General features: G+C 44.7%; 2 protein-coding genes across 3 annotated transcripts in view; both read left to right on the top strand.

Moving 5' to 3' along the window:
* LOC120913786 (histo-blood group ABO system transferase-like) overlaps positions 1-7,187 on the top strand; it is a 34,571-nt gene extending 27,384 nt beyond the window's left edge. Inside the window, exon 7 of the mRNA XM_040323993.1 lies at positions 6,196-7,187. Coding sequence (XP_040179927.1) covers positions 6,196-6,928 — 733 coding nt within the window. The 3' untranslated portion in view covers positions 6,929-7,187. The remainder of the gene's footprint in view (positions 1-6,195) is intronic.
* A 7,683-nt stretch (positions 7,188-14,870) lies between these two features.
* Positions 14,871-20,674, top strand: part of ZDHHC15 (zinc finger DHHC-type palmitoyltransferase 15) — a 66,592-nt gene continuing 60,788 nt past the window's right edge. For both annotated transcript variants that reach the window (XR_005743573.1, XM_040323992.1), the window contains exons 1-2: positions 14,871-15,078; positions 18,121-18,147. Coding sequence is in view for 1 of the 2 variants with exons in the window: in XM_040323992.1 (XP_040179926.1) it covers positions 14,943-15,078; positions 18,121-18,147 (163 nt within the window). In the remaining variant the exon portion in view is untranslated. The remainder of the gene's footprint in view (positions 15,079-18,120; positions 18,148-20,674) is intronic.

Raw genomic sequence — 20,674 nt, 5'->3', positions numbered from 1 at the left:
CAATTGTGGTTTAATCAAACTCAGGAGTAATTGTATACCATAAGGATTCACGTTAGATGTTTATGAAATTTTCCACATTTTGTTATGTTACAACCAAAAATGTAAATGTATTTTATTGGGATTTTATGTGATAGACCAAAACAAAGTGGCACATAATTGTGAATTTGGAGGAAGATTATAAATTAGTTAAATTTTTTTTTACAAATAATTATCTGAAATGTGTGGCGTGCATTTGTATTCAGCCCCCTGTACTCTGATGCCCCTAACTAAAATCTAGTGGAACCAATTGCCTTCAGAATTTACCTAACTGATAAATACAGTCCACCTGTGTGTAATTTAATCTCAGTATAAATACAGCTGTTCTATGACACCCTTATGCCGCGTACAAACGATCATTTTTCGTCATGAAAAAAACGTTGTTTTTAAAAAATTTAATTCAAAATGATCGTGTGTATAAATACAGTATTTTTCTGGTTCTGAAAAACAACCAAATATTTTTTCGAACATGCTGCATTTTTTAACGTTTTAAACAATGTCGTTTTTCGGGTTGGAAAAAATGATTGTGTGTGGGCTAAAACGACGTTAACCCACGCATGCTCAGAAGCAAGTTATGAGACGGGAGCACTCGTTCTGGTAAAACTACCATTCGTAATGGAGTAAGCACATTCATCACGCTGTAACAGACAGAAAAGCGCGAATTGTCTTTTACTAACAGGAATTCAGATAAAGCAGCCCAAAGGGTGGCGTCATCCGCATGGAACTTCCCCTTTATAGTGCCGTCGTACGTCACTGCGCTTTGCTAGAGCATTTTTTTTTTTTCATGCCGAAAAATGATCGTGTGTATGAGGCATTAGAGTTTTTTTTAGAGAACCTTAGTGAACAAACAGCATCATTAAGGCCAAGGAAAACACCAGACATGTCAGGAATAAGGTTGTGGAGAAGTTTAAAGCAGGTTTAGGTTATAAAAAAAATATCTCAAGCTTAAAACATCTCCTGGAGCACTTTTCAATCCATCATACGAAAATTTAAAGAGTATGGCACAACTGCAAACGTACCAAGACATGTCCACCTAAAGTAACAGGCCAGGCAAGGAGAGCATTAATCAGAGAAGCAGCCAAGAGGCCCATGTTAACTCTGGAGGAGTCGCAGAGATCCACAGCTCAGGTGGGAGAATCTGTCCACAGGATAACTATAAGGCCCCGTACAGATGAGCGGACAGTCCGATGAAAACGGTCCGCCGGACCGTTTTCATCGGACATGTCCGCTCGGAGATTTCGGTCTGATGGCTTGTACACACCATCAAACCGAATTTCCCGTGGACAGAGGTGATGTGGCGGTGATGTGGCGGTGACGTTGACGCCGCCACATCACCAAACCAGGAAGTAAAATACTTCCACGCATGCGTCGAATCCATTAGACGCATGCGGGAGATATCTGTCCGCGGGTTAGGTGTACTAACCAGCGGACATGTCCGCTGGACAGTTTTTTTAGCAGACATGTTTCTTAGCATGCTAAGAAACATTTGTCCGCCGGATATCTGTCCGCTAGCCTGTACACACGATCGGATCTGTCCGCTGACACTGGTCCGCTGGCCAGTTTCAGCGGACAGATCCGGTCGTGTGTACAAGGCCTATGTCGTGCACTCCACAAATCTGGCCTTTATGGAAGAGTGGCAAGAAGAACGCCATCATTGAAAGAAAGCCATTAAAAGTTCAGTTTGCAGTTTGCGAGAAGCCATGTGGGAAACACAGCAAACATGCAGAAGAAGGTGCTCTGGTCAGATGAGACCAAAATTTAACTTTTTTGCCTAAAGCAAAATGCTATGTGTGGCAGAAAACTAACACTGTACATCACCCTGAACACACCATCCCCACCATTAAACATGGTGGTGGCAGCATCATGTTGTGGGGATGCTTTTCTTCAGCAGGGACAGGGAAGCTGGTGAGAGTTGATAGGAAGATGGAGGGAGACAAATATATGGCAATCACTGTGCCATGCCATCAAACGCCGCCACTGTGCCATCAATTTTCACCACCAGTGGCGGCTGGTGCTAAAAAAAATTGGGGGGGGGGCGCAAACAAACGAAAAAAAAAAAAAAAAAACAATTGCAGCCACTGTGCCCATCAAATGTAGCCACTGGGCCCATCAAACGCAGCCACTGGGCCCATCAAACGCAGCCACTGGGCCCATCAAACGCCGCCACTGTGCCATGCCATCAAACGCAGCCACTGTGCCATCAATTGTCACCACTGTGTCATGCCATCAAACGCAGCCACTGTGCCATGCCATCAAACGCAGCCACTGCGCCATCAATTGTCACCACTGTGCCATGTCATCAAACGCAGCCACTGCACCATCAATTGTCACCACTGTGCCATGCCATCAAACACAGCCACTGTGCCATCAATTGTCACCACTGTGCCATGCCATCAAACGCAGCCACTGTGCCCATCAATTTTCGCACTGTGCCATGTCATCAAACGCAGCCACTGTGCCATGCCATCAAACACAGCCACTGTGCCATCAATTGTCACCACTGTGCCATTCCATCAAACGCAGCCACTGTGCCCATCAATTTTCGCCACTGTGCCCTTTTTTTGCCACTGTGCCCTTTGTCGCCACTGTGCCAGTTGTCACCACTGTGCCCTTTGTCGCCACTGTGCCAATTGTCGCCACTGTGGCATCAATTGTCACCACCAGTGGCGGCTGGTGCTCAAAATTTTTTGGGGGGCGCAAACAAACGAAAAAAACTAAATAAAAAAAACAATTGCAGCCACTGTGCCCATCAAATGCGGCCACTGTGCCCATCAAATGCAGCCACTGGGCCCATCAAATGCAGCCACTGGGCCCATCAAACGCTGCCACTGTGCCATGCCATCAAACGCAGACACTGTGCTATCAATTGTCACCACTGTGCCATGCCATCAAACGCAGCCACTGTGCCATGCCATCAAACGCAGCCACTGCGCCATCAATTGTCACCACTGTGCCATGCCATCAAACGCAGCTACTGTGCCATGCCAACAAATGCAGCCACTGTGCCATCAATTGCCACCACTGTGCCATGCCATCAAACGCAGCCACTGTGCCCATCAATTGTCGCCACTGGCCGGGCAAGGAGAGCATTAATCAGAGAAGCAGCCAAGAGGCCCATGTTAACTCTGGAGGAGTCGCAGAGATCCACAGCTCAGGTGGGAGAATCTGTCCACAGGATAACTATAAGTCATGCACTCCACAAATCTGGCCTTTATGGAAGAGTGGCAAGAAGAACGCCATCATTGAAAGAAAGCCATTAAAAGTTCCGTTTGCAGTTTGCGAGAAGCCATGTGGGAAACAAATCAAACATGCAGAAGAAGGTGCTCTGGTCAGATGAGACCAAAATTTTACTTTTTTGCCTAAAGCAAAATGCTATGTGTGGCAGAAAACTAACACTGCACATCACCCTGAACACACCATCCCCACCATTAAACATGGTGGTGGCAGCATCATGTTGTGGGGATGCTTTTCTTCAGCAGGGACAGGGAAGCTGGTGAGAGTTGATAGGAAGATGGAGGGAGACAAATATATGGCAATCACTGTGCCATGCCATCAAACGCCGCCACTGTGCCATCAATTGTCACCACCAGTGGCGGCTGGTGCTAAAAAAAATTTGGGGGGGCGCAAACAAACGAAAAAAAAAAAACTGTGCCCATCAAATGCAGCCACTGTGCCCATCACATGCAGCCACTGTGCCCATCAAATGCAGCCACTGGGCCCATCAAACGCTGCCACTGTGCCATGCCATCAAACGCAGCCACTGTGCCATCAATTGTCACCACTGTGCCATGCCATCAAACGCAGCCACTGTGCCATGCCATCAAACGCAGCCACTGCGCCATCAATTGTCACCACTGTGCCATGCCATCAAATGCAGCTACTGTGCCATGCCATCAAACGCAGCCACTGTGCCATCAATTGCCACCACTATGCCATGCCAAACACAGCCACTGTGCCCATCATTTGTCGCCACTGTGCCAATTGTCACCACTGTGCCCTTTAATTGTCGCCACTGTGCCCTTTTTTTTGTCACTGTGCCCTTTGTCGCCACTGTGCCAATTGTCTCCACTGTGCCAATTGTTTCCACCGTGCCCTGTAATTATCGCCACTGTGCCCTGCCTCCTTCCACGGTCCCTCAATGCCTTCTCCCGCCCTCGATGACGCTTCAGCCAATCAGGTTAACGGTAACCAGAACCGGTGAACCTGATTGGCTGAGATGCCTGTCAGTCTTATCCAAGGAACGCACCCCCCGTGCGTCCCTTGGATAAATATTTGGAAGCCGATTACAGCCTTATTACAGCCGTTGGCTCTGATAGGCACTTTCACAGCCAACCAGCTGCCGTTATTCAGATGGCCGGCGCTCACCAGGGGGCCGGCCATCTGAATAGTCGGCGGCAGCGGCAATACATAGATTCATGCAATGCATGAAACTATGTATTGTATCAGTGGTGGTGTGGAAGCGAGATGGGCGGCGCTCCGGCGCCCACTATGGATGCACCGCCACTGGACTTGAGACTAGCGCAGAGGTTCACCTTTTAGCAGGACAATGACTCTAAACATACAGCCAGAGCTACAATGGAATCATAGCATATTCATGTGTTAGAATGGCCCTGTCATAGTCCAGACCTAAATCCAATTGAGAAACTGTAGCAAGACTTGAAATTTGCTGTTCACAGAAGCTCTCCAAACAATCTGACAGAGCTTGAGCTATTTTGCAAAGACAAATGGGAAAAATCTCCCTCTCTAGATGTGCAAAGCTGGTGAAAAACGGCTCTGAAAAGACTTGCAGCTGCATTTGCAGCGAAAGGTGGTTCTACAAAGTATTGACTCAGGGGGGCTGAATACAAATGCATGCCACACTTTTCACATAATTATGTAAAACAAATTGAAAAAACATTTATGATTTTCCTTGCACTTCACAAATATGTACCACTTTGTGTTGGTATATTACATGAAATCAAAATAAAATACATTTACGTTTTTGGTTGTAACATGAAAAAATGTGGAAAATTTCAAGGGGTATGAATACTTCTTTCAAGGCATTGTATTTTGGAGATTGACAGTTTATTTTTGTTGGGATTTAGAGATAGACCAGTGTATTATTGTACACGCAGCAAGTATAATGAACAATCAAAACTCCTGACTTGTGATACAAAAAGTATTGAAGTCATTGCATCAGCATTAAAGCCAGCATCTTCCACTGAAGTTGAGCTCACCCATTAGCAGCCAGGAACTAGAATTCTGGTATTCCTTTAAAAATAAAAGGCATTCTAGGCAGTTCAAACTTATTGAAATCTGTAAAATGTACTCCCATATCAGAATTCTTATGACAGATAATACATTCTAGATACCCTAGCCCTCACTATAGACCCACAGTATCCCCAGGCCTCTCTGTAGAAGGATTCAACCCCTGGCCATTTATATAAACTTTTAAAGTACTCTGCTTCATTCACAGATCCAGAGAACTGCCAGTCCCCTCCATAGACCACCGTACTTTAGTTACTCTATAGATGGCTCTGTCCCAAGCCTCCTCTGTAGCCTAACGTATCCTACTGGCACATACGTAGGCTTGGAGAATGCTCTGCCCCCCCCCCCTCCACACCCTTGCATTATCTTCAGGCTTCTCCAAGGACTGATATAGCTAAATTAATAGATGTATCGAAGTATCTATATCCCTTATGGGAAATACCTTCATCACTCTACAGTATAAAGCCAAAGTTTATACATACACAAATGGGACTCTCAATTGTACCAGTGTCAATACAAATACAAAAATCTCTCAGATTTGTATGAGTATGATTTTGAATCATAATGGAATAAACATGATGGATTTTATGATAAAGCATTTTTATTAACATTGACAGCCTTTATCCTGTGCTTATGGAACCCTCCAATGCTGAAGACCTTCTGCACCAAGCTCAGTAGACTCCAAAATTCCCCACAACTCACTCATAAGTCAATAGAGAATGGCTTCCCAAGTAAGCCTGTAGGTAGATCCATATACTCACCTATTTTTTCCAGCCCCCACCACCCCCATAGATGGAGCTAGGAAGTAGTCGCACAGTTTCTATGCGACACAAGTGAAAAGCCCAATTACATCTCATTCACTCCACATTTCTTAATTTATGACTCTGTTTTCTTTGATTCATTATCTTTCAGGTATTCAGTCTTTGTTCAGACATTCATAGAAACTGCTGAGAAGTTTTTTATGGTGGGACATAAAGTCACCTATTATATATTTACTGATCGAGTCAGCGACATTCCCGCCTTTACCCTTAGTGCTGGCAGAAAACTGGTAACACTGGAAGTTCCCAGCTACCAACGTTGGCAAGATGTGTCCATGCGACGGATGGAGATGATTCGTGATCAGTCCCACCAGAGATTTATCCATGAAGTGGATTACCTGGTGTGTGTGGATGTTGATATGAGATTCAGTGATGAGGTCGGGGTTGAGATTTTAGGAGGCGTGTTTGGGACTTTACATCCTGGCTTTTTTAGTGCATCACGGGAACGATTTACATATGAGCGACGACCAGAGTCCACAGCTTACATTCCCACAGACGAAGGGGACTTTTACTATGCTGGTGGATTTTTTGGGGGTACAGTAGAAGAAGTCTACAGACTAACCAGTTTCTGCTATAATGCTATGATGGTGGATAAGGAAAAACAAATGGAAGCCATTTGGCATGATGAAAGCTACTTGAATAAGTATTTTCTTTATCAAAAACCCACTAAAATTCTTTCTCCAGAGTACCTGTGGGATAATAATTTTGCAGTTCCTGATTTTCTCAAGAGAAGAAGATTTGTTGCTGTTCCCAAGAACCATAATGCAATTCGCAGCAAACGAGCACTGCAGGGTGTTTCAGGAACGGAAGGAACGTTTTATATGTGATGAGATTTCATCTACTGCAAGTCACAAAACTGTCCAAGCAAACTTTTTTTTTTGTAGAACTAAACTCACCCTATAGTAGTTGGATGTGTTTGTGGTCTATCTAAGAACACAGAGGGCATTTAGACAATGTCCGACCTGGCTGTCTTCTTCCTGAGGAAAACACATTCTATGCAATACACACATCTTAGACTGTTTTCTATACTGTTGTAATATATTTTTTGTGGTGTGGGATCACAATAAATGTCCAGTTAAAAATGTTTATCTACTGACCAGTGAAGATAAATTCACACCTGGGTCTCCTTTTATAATTCATGTTAATGCATTAAAGCCAGCATCTTCCACTGAAGTTGAGCCCACCCATTAGCAGCCAGGAACTAGAATTCTGGTATTCCTTTAAAAATAAAATGTTTTTATATTTTCTGCTTATGGATTAGCTAGGGATCCCTTTTAGGTCATTGTTGACATCAACTTAGCAGAAGGAAAACATGAGTTGTAAGATGAGCTTTGTAAGTCCAGTTTTCCGTTATCATAAACTTATTTTTGTGAGTTTTGGTTAGAGAAATAGAAGGGTCTGTGTCAAGTATTTATTGCTGCCTGTTCCAATGCAGAGACATTCCCCCTCTATTTGCTCTGGTGACTATTTTCAGCAGGACAAAAAGGATGGGAAGTCCAACAATTTACAGGTGAGAATCAAATCTCGCTGTTGGGGCCACTGTCCCTCATGACAACTGTCTAAGGGAATATTTCATTTTTATAAGAAAATGTTCTCTCCTTGTCTGATCTTCTCTTGTTTAACTCTTTTATACCCTTTTTGCTATTTCTGTTGTCATCTGACATTGCACCTAGCATATGAGTATGGATTCAGACGACAGTGGGCTAAAGTCTTGGGACTGAGGGACCGAGAGACACTGCAACACAGGGACTTGGCTCTACTCACAGATCCTGCCAATGATCAGTCCAGAGATGCAACCTCCAGCAGAGTAGCCCAGCTTCCAGTCCAAGAAGGGAAGTCCAAAGGCAAGCAGTCCTCCTTCCCTTGAGCACATGGATCCATCCCCGCAGGGGGACAGAAGACAATTATTCCAGGGTTCCAGCCTAGTTAACAGTAGCCCAGCCACTATCAGGTCAGACCTCTCTAGGGATTAGCTTGGCCCTATTAAATATTCATACTAGGTATCTGAATTCTCCTGCCCTAACCTCTAGAAACGTCTTCTGAAGGCAGGGGTTAGGGGGAAAAAAAAACCCACTGGTGGTACTGTGGTGCTCCGGACTGATTGCTGCAGTTCCAGTGTCCACCAGCAGGCGTCTCCCAGAGGCCAGTAGGCCCCAGTAATCAGTCCCAAATGGTCTTGGCTGCTAGCAGAACATATAATGATTCTCCCACTAGCACACGGTGTGTCAGGGTTTTGATTGCCAGATCCTTATGCCTGTGTATCCTGCTCCTGTTACCTGTGTCTCTCATTTTGTATATATTTTGTATATAGTTAGTTGTCAGGTCTCTGTTAGGTTAATTATGTATTTAATTATGTATTTTGTAGCTAGAGTTTGTTCATGTTTTACTGTTTTCTGGTGTGTGATTGTCTTTTGTTTCACTGTAAATAAATCTCACTTTAAAGATATATACATATTGTCTGGTCCTGGTTTATTTTTGTAGCTACATATATCTGGTCATCACCCAGCTGCTGACTCCTACTTTGGACAGACTACACCAATCAATTACTGCTTCAGTGAATACAGCAGAAGCTCAAAACACTCCACTTGCCTAACAACTTTTTGCCTAACAAAATATACATACAAACTTCCCTGCTGAAAAATAATTCAATTCCATAACCTAAGCCAACCACCAACAGTGCCAGGACAAATTCATCTGGCAAACTGAAAACTGCAGTTTCTACAGTAAAGCCCCCCCACATTAACACTTTTTGAAATAATAACCCTCAGCATTGGTGCAATTTTTTTCAATTACACCCCTAGCTTAGTGTCAGTAGCAGCAATATTAACCCCCAGCATCAATTCTAGTTTCTGCAATAATAATCCCCGGCATTGGTGCCAGTTTACAAAATAATAACCCCCAGAATAGAAGGCAATTTCCGTAATAATAGTTATGCAACATCAGTGACAGTTTCTGCAATAATAACCCCCAGCATTGGTATCAGTAACAACCATAAAAACCACCAGCATTGGTATCAGTAACAACCATAATAACCCCAGCATCAATGCCAGATTCTGAAATAATAACCCTCTAGCTTTAGTGCAATAATAACCCACAGCATCAGTGCCAGTTTACTCAATGACTACCCCCAGCATAGATGGCAGTTCCCATAATAATAACCCTGTGGCATCAGTGCCAGTTTTCACACTTGGTGTGAATATCAACAATCATAACCCCCAGCATCAGTGCCAGTTTCTGAAATAATAACTCCCAGCATTGGTGCCAATTTCTGCAATAATAACTCCCAGCATTGGTGCAAGTTCCTGCAATTTTAACCCCCAGCATTGACACCAGTTTACGCAGTAATAACCCTTAGCATTGGTACTGGTTTCTGCAATAATAACCCCCCCCCCCCGCATTGGTGCCCAATTACGCAGTAATAACCTTTAGCATTGGTACCGGTTTCTGCTATAATAATCTCCAGCATTGGTGTCCATAGCAGCAATAATAACCCTCAGCACTTGTGCCAATTTTCACAATAATAACCCCCAGCATTGATGTCAGTTTCTTCACCAACAATCGCCAGCACTGGTTCCAGCTTCCGTAATAACCTCTGCATTGGTGATAGGTTATGGAATATTAATCCCTAGCATTGGTGTTGTGATGAATCAGGTAAAATGCCCATTTTCTATGCATTCTTGTTTATACCACAAAGCCTATATTTCTGTATATAAAAGTGCTTTCTTATTCCCAACTAAGAACGGGCCGCTAGTAGCTTTTCTGACTGCCCGTGTGAGGTATCATGTTTCAGTACAGCAGCGGACTTTTATCATTAACTTTTTACATCCCTGGCTCAGCTTGCATACCAGTCAGCTTTCTTCTCTGTCTTTATCACAGCAACAGGTGATTCCAGCATCACAGACTCTCCAGCAGCACCCCCTCCCATCGAATGAAGAATGTATAAAGATGGCGCCTCCGACCAGGATTAAGCCCAACTTGGTGATGCACAGAACCTGGAGGAAGTTCACCTTACATGGACCAATCGGGAGCTACAAATACCTAGATAACATTATGCTAATGATACACATGCTCATAGCATCAGTAGCTCGCCTATAAAACCCCATGCATCTGCAAGCAAATAAAGAAGCAACACAAACCTTGAGCACGGCTCCAGTGTGGTTCTTCTGATGCATGCATCTAACTACATAAGGCAGATACTCACCAGACGAGATCCAAAACAGTGTCAGTAGCAGCAATAATAACCACCAGCATTGTCGGTCAGTGGAATTCTTCACTGCTTGCTGCCTGGCCACAGTACATTTACTGCAGTGGGGTGGCACAGGGAGGCTGAATCAAGTGCATGTACATCATCAAGCCTGTTCTGGGTTAGGGGTACGCATGTGCGTGCCTGCTGCTAGCCCGTGTTGTCATTTGCTACAGCGGGATTTTGTCAGCAGGTCCTGGCCAATGATTTATGGTCAAGAGCTGCTGATTGGCTGTAGCAAACCACAGCACAGAGCCCTGTATTTTTACATACACACAGTACACAGACTGGCGATCTGGCTGTTCTTCCCCCTGCAAAGTAGGGAGAAAAACAGCCAGATTTGTTAGAAAAAAAGCACATATTACACATTGCACAGGCACACTCTAAACCCCTTGATTGCCCCTAGATGTTAACCCCTGCTAAGCCAAGAATACATTTTAGCCTAAATTTATGAAGAAATAATATTTTTTGTTTACATTTTATTGCATATGTTTTATAGCAGAAAGTAGAAAATATTGTTTTTTCAAAATTTTGGGAAGTTTTTTTCATATATATATATATATATATATATATATATATATATATATATATATATATATATAAAATAAACCCAGTGGTGATCAACTGCCATCAAAAGAAAGCTCTATCTGTGTGAAAAATTCATATAAATATAATTTGCATACAGTGTTGCATAACCACGCAATTTCCAGTTAAAGTAGCGCAGTGCTGATTAGCAAAAAATGGTATGGTCATGAAGGGGATAAAACCATCTGGAGGTCAAGTGGTTAAAGTGTAATTCTAGATTAAACCTAACTAACCCTAAAAATGGACTCTCTGAAAACATGTGGTGTGGCTTCCAAGATGCACAATAAGGAGGCACTTGAAGAAAGATGGGCTGCATGGTCGAGTCACTAGAAGAAAGCCATTACTACGCAAATGCCACAAAGTATCCTGCTTACAATACGCAAAACAGCACAGAGACAAGCCTCAAACCTTTTGGCACAAAGTCAATTGGAGTGATGAGACCAAAATTTATCTTTTTTGGCCACAACCATAAACGCTACGTTTGGAGAGGAGTCAACAAGGTCTATGATGAAAGGTACAGAGGTGGATCGCTGATGTTTTGGGGATGTGTGAGCTACAAAGACACAGGAAATTTGTTCAAAATTGTTGGAAAAATGAATGCAGTATGTTATCAAAAAATACTGGAGGAACATTTTCATTCATCAGCCAGGAAGCTGCGAATGGGACGTTCTTGGACATTCCAACGTGACAATGATCCAAAACAGAAGGCCAAGTCGACCTGTCATTGGCAACAGCAGAATAAAGTGAAGGTTCTGGAGTGGCCATCTCAGTCTCTCGCCCTCAATATCATTGAGCCACTCTGGGGAGATCTCAAACATGCAGTTCATACAAGACAGCCCAAGAATTTACAGGAACTGGAGGATTTTTGCCAAGAGGAATGGGCAGCGGGCAGGGAACTTATTGTAATCTGGAAGCCACCTTTAACAAGGGGGCCCCCAGATCCAGCCCCCCCCCCATGTGAATGAATATGGAGTACATAGTGCCCCTACCCATGTACTTAAAAAGTGTAAAAGTGAATAAAGACAGTACAAGAGTTTTTGCCAATTCCTTTATTAAAAAAAGCAATGTCCCACGATGTAGATCCATTGTCAATTGCGACACCGAGGCCACTGCATGACCCGAAAAACTAAACAAGCCACAAGCCTCAAACGCTCCCGTGACCTGCCTGACCCGCCATGTGACGTTTCTTAAATAGCTGCGATGCGGGGGCCACTCGGCGACATCACTTTGTTTTTTAAAATGTTGGCAAAGGGCCTGGTATGGATTTGGGTGGGACCCAACACTGTTTGTTTTTCATAAATGTTTTAGTCAGCAATTCTTTTTTTTTTCATTAAAGGGTCACTAAAGGAAAAAATATTTTTAGCTGAAATTACTGTTTACAGGGTATAGAGACATAATAGTTAACTGATTCCTTTTAAAAATGATTAAAAATAGATAAAAACCAATCATATAATGTACCTACAGTTTAGTTTAGTTTTTGCTGTTGTTTCCTGGTTCTCTGATGTACAGAGCCAGAGAGCCAATAGAGGGCAGTAATGGTTTGTAAAACGAAACTGGATTGGTGCTGAGGGGTTTTAGACACACAGTAATCACACCTCCTTGATTAGTCACCACAGTGAGAAATCTCCCAGTACTGTGGTGATCATGAAACAGACAACCAGGAAGTGTCCAGAACAGAGAGGAATTACAGCAACATCAAAGCAAAAACGAACAATGAGGACATAAACCAGGACTGCAGTAAGGTAAAGGAAGCTATTTAGCTAAAAAAAAAATATTTGCATGCGCCGTCTGTGAACGTATCCCAGTGCGCATGCTCCTAATCACATCGCAAATAGTCAATGCTTTCGGCGTGAACGTAATTTACGCTAAGCCCTATTCGCGAACGACTTACCCAAACGACGTAAAATTTGGCGCTGTCCCGACGTCCATACTTAACATTGGCTATGCCTCATATAGCAGGAGTAACGTTACGCCGGAAAAAGCCTTACGCAAACGCAAAAAATCAGCCGGGCGCACGTACGTTTCTGAATCGGCGTATCCAGCTCATTTGCATATTCTACGCTGAAATCAACGGAAGCGCCACCTAGTGGCCAGCGTAAATATGCACCCTAAGATACGACGGCGTAGGAGACTTACGCCGGTCGCATCTTAGCAACATTTAAGCGTATCTCAATTTGAGCATACGCTTAAAGTTGCGACGGCGCAGATTTGGACTTACGACAGCGTATCTACTGATACGCCCATCGTAAGTCTTACTGAATCTAGCCCAAAGTCTCTGCCACAGACCCTTTTAAATGAATGTCAGAATATGGAGATAACACTCCTAGGTAAAGTTACGCCTGGATCCTCTTTTCTTAACGTCGCCACAGGTACCGACTGAAAGAGGAGTCAATCCTTCACTGTTCGGTCACCTCGATCCCCGGTGGTTTGTCAGAATCCTATTGGACCGCCAGCCTCTCATTGGCGCTCCTCAGATGGACTCCCCAGCGAACAGCTAAACTCGCTTGGGATCTTCGAAGTGGGAACCCAGTCAATCACTGGGTCCCGTCCTGCTCAAATGCTCCGGACCAACTTAGGCCCGAAACCAGGAACACCGCATTGTACGCACACTCCGGCCAGGTAGACCATAACACCAGAGCGCCGTGATGTGGCCACCCCAAAGGTGGGTGCCACACCGGAAGAAGACCACACAAAATGGCGTCTGCTTCATAAGTACCCTCTCCCAGCATGTCCAGTGAGGCCCAAAACCTCCCTCGCTGGGAGAGAACACCCAAACCTCAGCTCCACTGCTGCCACCTACCACACCGGGGTAGGAAAACACCCCAGCACGACAGAATGAGCCCACAGCACAGCCAAGCCGAAACAGAAGCCCTAATCAAATGGTTGCAATTGGAATCAGAGTCACTTACCCCTTACATTTCAATAGCACCGGTTACCTTGGAAGTAACCAGGCGCTACATTTAGGTTCCTGGTGTTGGCATCCTATCTGTGGGCAGCCAGCTATGCAGCTTTCGATATCACAGCCGGCTGCCCATGTGTGAGCCATGCTGCACCTAAAACGTGTCCAAGAAGACTGCGGGGAGGGAAGGGGAAAGGAGAGATTCTGCTTGAATTGCTTTGATCCAAGGGGAAGTGGGAACTGGTAACTGTCAAAACTAGGTACCTGCTCCCCCCCCCCAAAAAAAATAACATGCCAAATATGGGACCGAAGTGGGGGAGAACTTAAAGCAGAACTTCCACTTTTGGGTGGAGTTCTGCTTTAAGAAGTCCACCCATGATCATCGCCCCCTCTACAAAGGTCAGGGGGGCATTAACGTGTTGGGTGTGATTAGGAGGAGGTATAGGGAGGCCAGGGTGACCCTATGGCAGTCTAGCTCTCCTTTTAGGACTAGGAATCGGCCATTAGGGTCAACTTTCTGGTCCATGAGCTTCCAGCCCACTGTCCTGGAAATCTGGTCATCAGGTAATTGCAATTGCAATATGGTTTGTTTAGCAATTGTATATACTCTATTACTTTTTCTTACTTGCTATATTTTGTTTATAACAAAGCAGAGTTATCCTTTAACAGATATGGTGTTAACGAGACTTTAAAATGTGCTCAATCGGGTGTGTAATTCACCTAAAAACTGTGGGCGGATGGATAGGTGGGTGAGTGAGTAGTCGGATAGATACGACAGATACGGATAGTAGTCGGATAGATGCGGTGCATACTAGCTGATTATGCCTTTTGCCTTGCAGGTTTGAAAATAAATAAATTGTTTATGCGGTTTACAACCGCTTTAATTTCCAGATAATAATAGATTATACGTGATTGGTGGCGAATAATGGTATTCTTAGTTTTCAGGAATATTTGCTTACCCGCCCCTAGGTACAAATTGATGTAATAGTACCTGTACGCCACCAGATGTCGCTACATTTAAACTCGAATAGGAGTCACATGCGCTCCATTTCCGAGTGAATCGAATGCCTACCAGGAAGACCAGACTAGAGGACAACTGATTTCACGGATCAGGATGCAGACTGGCTGCGGAATGGCTCTGTCCAGGGGACTGAGGTGCTGCCAGCGAGTCCTAGCATGGGTGCCTGTAGTCATTATCTCCCTGGTCGTGCTTTGGTCGTATTACGCCTATGTGTGTGAGCTGTGTCTAGGTAAGCAGACAACGTCCTTAGCAATGCTGATTTTGTCGGTGAGGTGAACTCCCTACAGCCGGTGTAGGAGGAAGCAACATTTCCGCCTTCCTTCCATGTCAGGTGCTGGGATTACAGCCTTTGTATGGAGGGGATGGTTGAGCCCGGCCAGAGATGTCCTCCTTCCACTTCACCATGATGTGTGTTATATTCTGCATGGAGGACTCTGCACACTCCTTACTGTGGACCAGACCCATCCACCTATCTGTTCACTCGTCTGTCCACCTACCTATCCATCCACTCACTTGCCCATCTGCCCACCTACCTATCCACCCACCTATGCGTCCGCCCTCTTACCCACCCACCTATGAGCCCGCCCACTCACTCACCCACCTATGAGTCCGCCCGCCCACTCACTCACTCACTCACCCACCTATGAGTCCGCCCGCCCACTCACTCACTCACTCACCTATGAGTCCGCCCGCCCACTCACTCACTCACCTATGAGTCCGCCCGCCCACTCACTCACTCACCTATGAGTCCGCCCGCCCACTCACTCACTCACCTATGAGTCCGCCCGCCCACTCACTCACTCACTCGCCTATGAGTCCGCCCGCTCACTCACTCGCCTATGAGTCCGCCCGCCCACCCACTCACTCGCCTATGAGTCCGCCCGCCCACTCACTCACTCACCTATGAGTCCGCCCGCCCACTCACTCACTCACCTATGAGTCCGCCCGCCCACTCACTCACTCACCTATGAGTCCGCCCGCCCACTCACTCACTCACTCGCCTATGAGTCCGCCCGCTCACTCACTCGCCTATGAGTCCGCCCGCCCACCCACTCACTCGCCTATGAGTCCGCCCGCCCACCCACTCACTCGCCTATGAGTCCGCCCGCCCGCCTATGAGTCCGCCCGCCCACTCACTCACTCGCCTATGAGTCCGCCCGCTCACTCACTGGCCTATGAGTCCGCCCGCCCACTCACTCACTCACCTATGAGTCTGCCCGCCCACTCACTCACCTATGAGTCTGCCCGCCCACTCACTCACTCACCTATGAGTCTGCCCGCCCACTCACTCACTCACCTATGAGTCTGCCCGCCCACTCACTCACTCACCTATGAGTCTGCCCGCCCACTCACTCACTCACCTATGAGTCTGCCCGCCCACTCACTCACTCACCTATGAGTCTGCCCGCCCACTCACTCACTCACCTATGAGTCTGCCCGCCCACTCACTCACTCACCTATGAGTCTGCCCGCCCACTCACTCACTCACCTATGAGTCTGCCCGCCCACTCACTCACCTATGAGTCTGCCCGCCCACTCACTCACCTATGAGTCTGCCCGCCCACTCACTCACCTATGAGTCTGCCCGCCCACTCACTCACCTATGAGTCTGCCCGCCCACTCACTCACTCACCTATGAGTCTGCCCGCTCGCCCACTCACTCACCTATTTGTCTGCCCGCCCACTCACTCACTCACCTATGAGTCTGCCCGCCCACTCACTCACTCACCTATGAGTCTGCCCGCCCACTCACTCACTCACCTATGAGTCTGCCCGCCCACTCACTTATGAGTCTGCCCGCCCACTCACTCACTCACCTATGAGTCTGCCCGCCCACTCACTCACTCACCTATGAGTCTGCCCGCCCACTCACTCACTCACCTATGAGTCTGCCCGCCCACTCACTCACTCACCTATGAGTCTGCCCGCCCACTCACTCACTCACCTATGAGTCTGCCCGCCCACTCACTCACCTATGAGTCTGCCCGCCCACTCACTCACTCACCTATGAGTCTGCCCGCCCACTCACTCACCTATGAGTCTGCCCGCCCGCTCACTCACTCACCTATGAGTCTGCCCGCCCGCTCACTCACTCACCTATGAGTCTGCCCGCTCACTCACTCACTCACCTATGAGTCTGCCCGCTCACTCACTCACTCACCTATGAGTCTGCCCGCTCACTCACTCACTCACCTATGAGTCTGCCCGCTCACTCACTCACTCACTCACCTATGAGTCTGCCCGCTCACTCACTTGGCTTGGGCGGGAAGGTGCGTAAGTGCCCGGTATGGAAAGTGGTTAAATCAACTCAATTAAAATAATCATTTTTAAAGAGCAATTGCCATCCCTGTCCTGCAACGGCTCCTCCTCTGACCCGCTGTTGACTCACCAACAGTCACATTCACTTTAATGGGAAGGTGCTGCCATGATGGATCTGAAATGACAGGTGCTCTTTAAATGTAAGGACTTATTTTTGCTGGTAGCTAGAATCTTTAATATTTGCAAATAACATGAACGTTTCCTATTTAGAATAATAAGCTGTCTGGTTAGTAAAACAGCAAAATGATCAGAACCAATTCAATCATACAATTTTGTAGTGTACATAGATTTGCAAAACAATGGGATAAAGGAATATTCCTGAACTTTGGTTTATCTCATGGTTACTGTGACATTGTGTGAATGCATCAATGCAGTCCATGTTGTCTCGGCTTGCAGAGCTTGGATTCATTGAATGAGTTTACCAAAAATGTAAATATTGCAGAATATAAAGCCTCATGCTACATAACTAAGCTCAATTTCATGCTGAATAAACTCAATTATTAATGTATCTTAAATGGAAAGCTATCTTTTGATTGATTTTGTTTTAATCAAATGTATTTAATACAATTCTTTTGAGTAAAAATCTATTTAAAAACAAAAAATCTGATTTAAATAATAATAAAAAAAAAAAATCCAGATTTCTATCCACCCTGGTCATGTTGCTATTGCTGATTGGTGTATTGTATGGCGAGCTTTACTTTGGATGTATCTCTATTTGACTCTGCTTCCTCTTAAAGTGCCTAAAGTAAGGGGGTTGCAGAATCCCATAGAAGTATTTGGTGAGCTTGGATTCAATGCAGACTGTATAGCATCCCAGTCACCAATGGCACAATTGTGTGCAGTGCAGATACCATTGGGGCTATATGTGTCATCAGCGCTGATTTCTTTCAATCTGTGTGATTTGGCTTGTGTAGATAAATAATGTCTTTTTTTTTTTTTTCTTCCCATTCAGTGACTATCGAAAATGCTTTAGAAAGAGGTAAGTCTGTGTAATGTTATTGTAAATATGTCTGACGCTGTGCTGTATAGCAAGATTTCCTCCAATGTTTCGCACGGCTGGTCAGTTCAGATCTGCCTGTCAGGTTTTCAGGTGGATCTGAACTGAAGCGTCATGTAAGTCTATGGGCAGTTGGAAAGACAAGCAGTTATTACTATCAGATTATTGTTGGGTCCATCTAAATCCGATGAGGGAAAAAACGAACCCCCAAGATTAGTTCTGTGATCAGATGTACTTTAATGTAAAGAGAAATAACTATTTCCATACGCCCTTCCCATAGGTTAAATATGGATATGGGCCTGTTAGGGTTTGGGTGGAAAAACCTGCTCCAGTTCAGCAGATCTGTTAATGGGTTCCCTGCTTATTGGAATGGACACACCCACTTTACTCACTGGTGAAATCAATGGACCCCTTTATAGAATGATAAAACTGATCTAGATACTTCATTCTCTACATCAGCCTTTTTGAATGCAGGTTCTGTGGAACTAAGGGGCTCCTCCTTGAAGTTGGCGTTCCATGAGCAGGAAGCAATCTCCCACCTACAATGATCACCAATGTAAGGGGCACTTCTACACTGATCACTGATGTTAGACCACACCACAATTCTTACTGTCTGCGTTTTTCCGTTATTTATTTAATTTCAAGTTAATTATTGGAAATACTTTTCTCTATATAGAGTGGGAGAGTGTTAAAATGATCTTAAACAAACATTCTGCATGCACTTAATGGCAAAGTGTAAAGCTGCATGCAATGGGTGTAGATATACAATAAATAACAAACATTTCAGCACTTAATAAAGAGTCAGTATAGACAAAAATGATTGAATCAAAACATTGTTAATTCTCTGGGTTGACTGTACAGCCCTGATCACCGTGGTTTAATTGCGGGCCTCCTTCATATGCTTCTATCCCCTCTACTCTTCTGTCCTCACCCCCTCACCCCACTCTTTGCATGCCAGCTTGTGTCTGCCGCTTCTAGTAAAATGTAAAAAAAAAAATCCTCACTGCCAGTCCTCTATTATATCCTGGCAGAGCACACTGTACCTTTTTTTTCTTTTAGAAAAACGAGTGCTGCAAATATCATTTTAGCGATGTCTTCAGGCCGGTCACATGACTCTCAGCCGGTTTCTATGGCTACTGCAGGAGAGGCTGAGCAGCCATGTGATCTCCCCAGCTGATGTCATAGGGAGATCACGGCCCCTCCTGCAGTATCCATTCATCAGAGCTGTACAGCGGCCGTGAGTAATGTGACCGGCCTGAAGACGGCTCTAAAGCAGTATTTACAGCACTCGTTTTTCTATAAGAAAGGTACAGTGTGCTCTGCCAGGCTCTAAGAGTCTGGCAGAGTTTGAGTTATGTGGGTTAACAAACCCTTTAAGATAAAAAGCCTTCTGTGTGCAGCAGCCCCCCTAATACTTACCCGAGTCCCCTCTCGATCCAGCAATGTTGCACAAGAGACTCTGCTGCCCAGGATTCTTCCTCCTGATTGGCTGAGACGGCAGTAAAGTGCCATGGTGAACACATTTTTGTGAAGGATCATTCTACACATTCGGAGGATCACTAAATATATGAACTGTTGTAGCACAAATTGAATATCTGTTTAGTATCTACCCGTTTGGACACTTTTTCACTCTACACCAGCATTAATTGATTTACTAATGTTTTAGTTCTATAATTTTTGTCTATACTGACACTTTACTAAGCGCTGCAATTTTTGATAGTTAAAAATGATCTGCCCTTCCACTTTATTTGTTTATTCTAATGTTTTAATAATGTATCGATCACAGTGATGTACCATGAGGTATTTGAATAATCCATTTTTAGCAGGTGTTCCCATAGACCTGAAAAATATTTCAAGGCTTTCCTTGCGGTAAAAAGATTGAGAAACACTGCTCTACATTCTAATGATTACGGATGATAAAAACTATCTAGCAGTGTATGGGGGAAAGAACCACATTTCTTTTGCTGTGCTTTCTGAATAATGAAAGAAAGAAATGTGGTTCTTTCCCCCATACACTGCTAGATAGTTTTTATCATCCGTAATCATTAGAATGTAGAGCAGTGTTTCTCAATCTTTTTACCGCAAGGAAAGCAGGGACACTGCTTTGCTTGAGCAGCCATCTCCTGTACATGTAGGACCAATGTAGTCCATGGTTAATGTGGGGATTAAACAAATCTACAGTGATCTAAAAAGCCCCTTAATTGAAAAGGAGAAAATATATATATAATATTATAAAATTATTTTTTTTTTTTACACCCTTAGGGGCATATTTATGGAGCAATGAACGTGATTTTTCAACAAACATTCACTGGGGATGAATCACTATAATTGAAAACGCTTGCATAAGGATGATTCACCTGCAGTGATTGTCGTATTACCTGCTTTATAAATATTTTGTACTACTACCAGGTAGTGGTGTATGCAATTATTAAAGATACGATGCCAAATGCTGACAAAATGAATAGAAGTTAAATGGATGTCATTTAGTTTCAGTGACTACAATCAGCTA

The sequence above is a fragment of the Rana temporaria genome, chromosome 9 (genome assembly GCF_905171775.1).
Source record: "Rana temporaria chromosome 9, aRanTem1.1, whole genome shotgun sequence".
NCBI lineage: Eukaryota > Metazoa > Chordata > Amphibia > Anura > Ranidae > Rana > Rana temporaria.
This window is presented reverse-complemented; position numbering and strand designations above follow the sequence as displayed.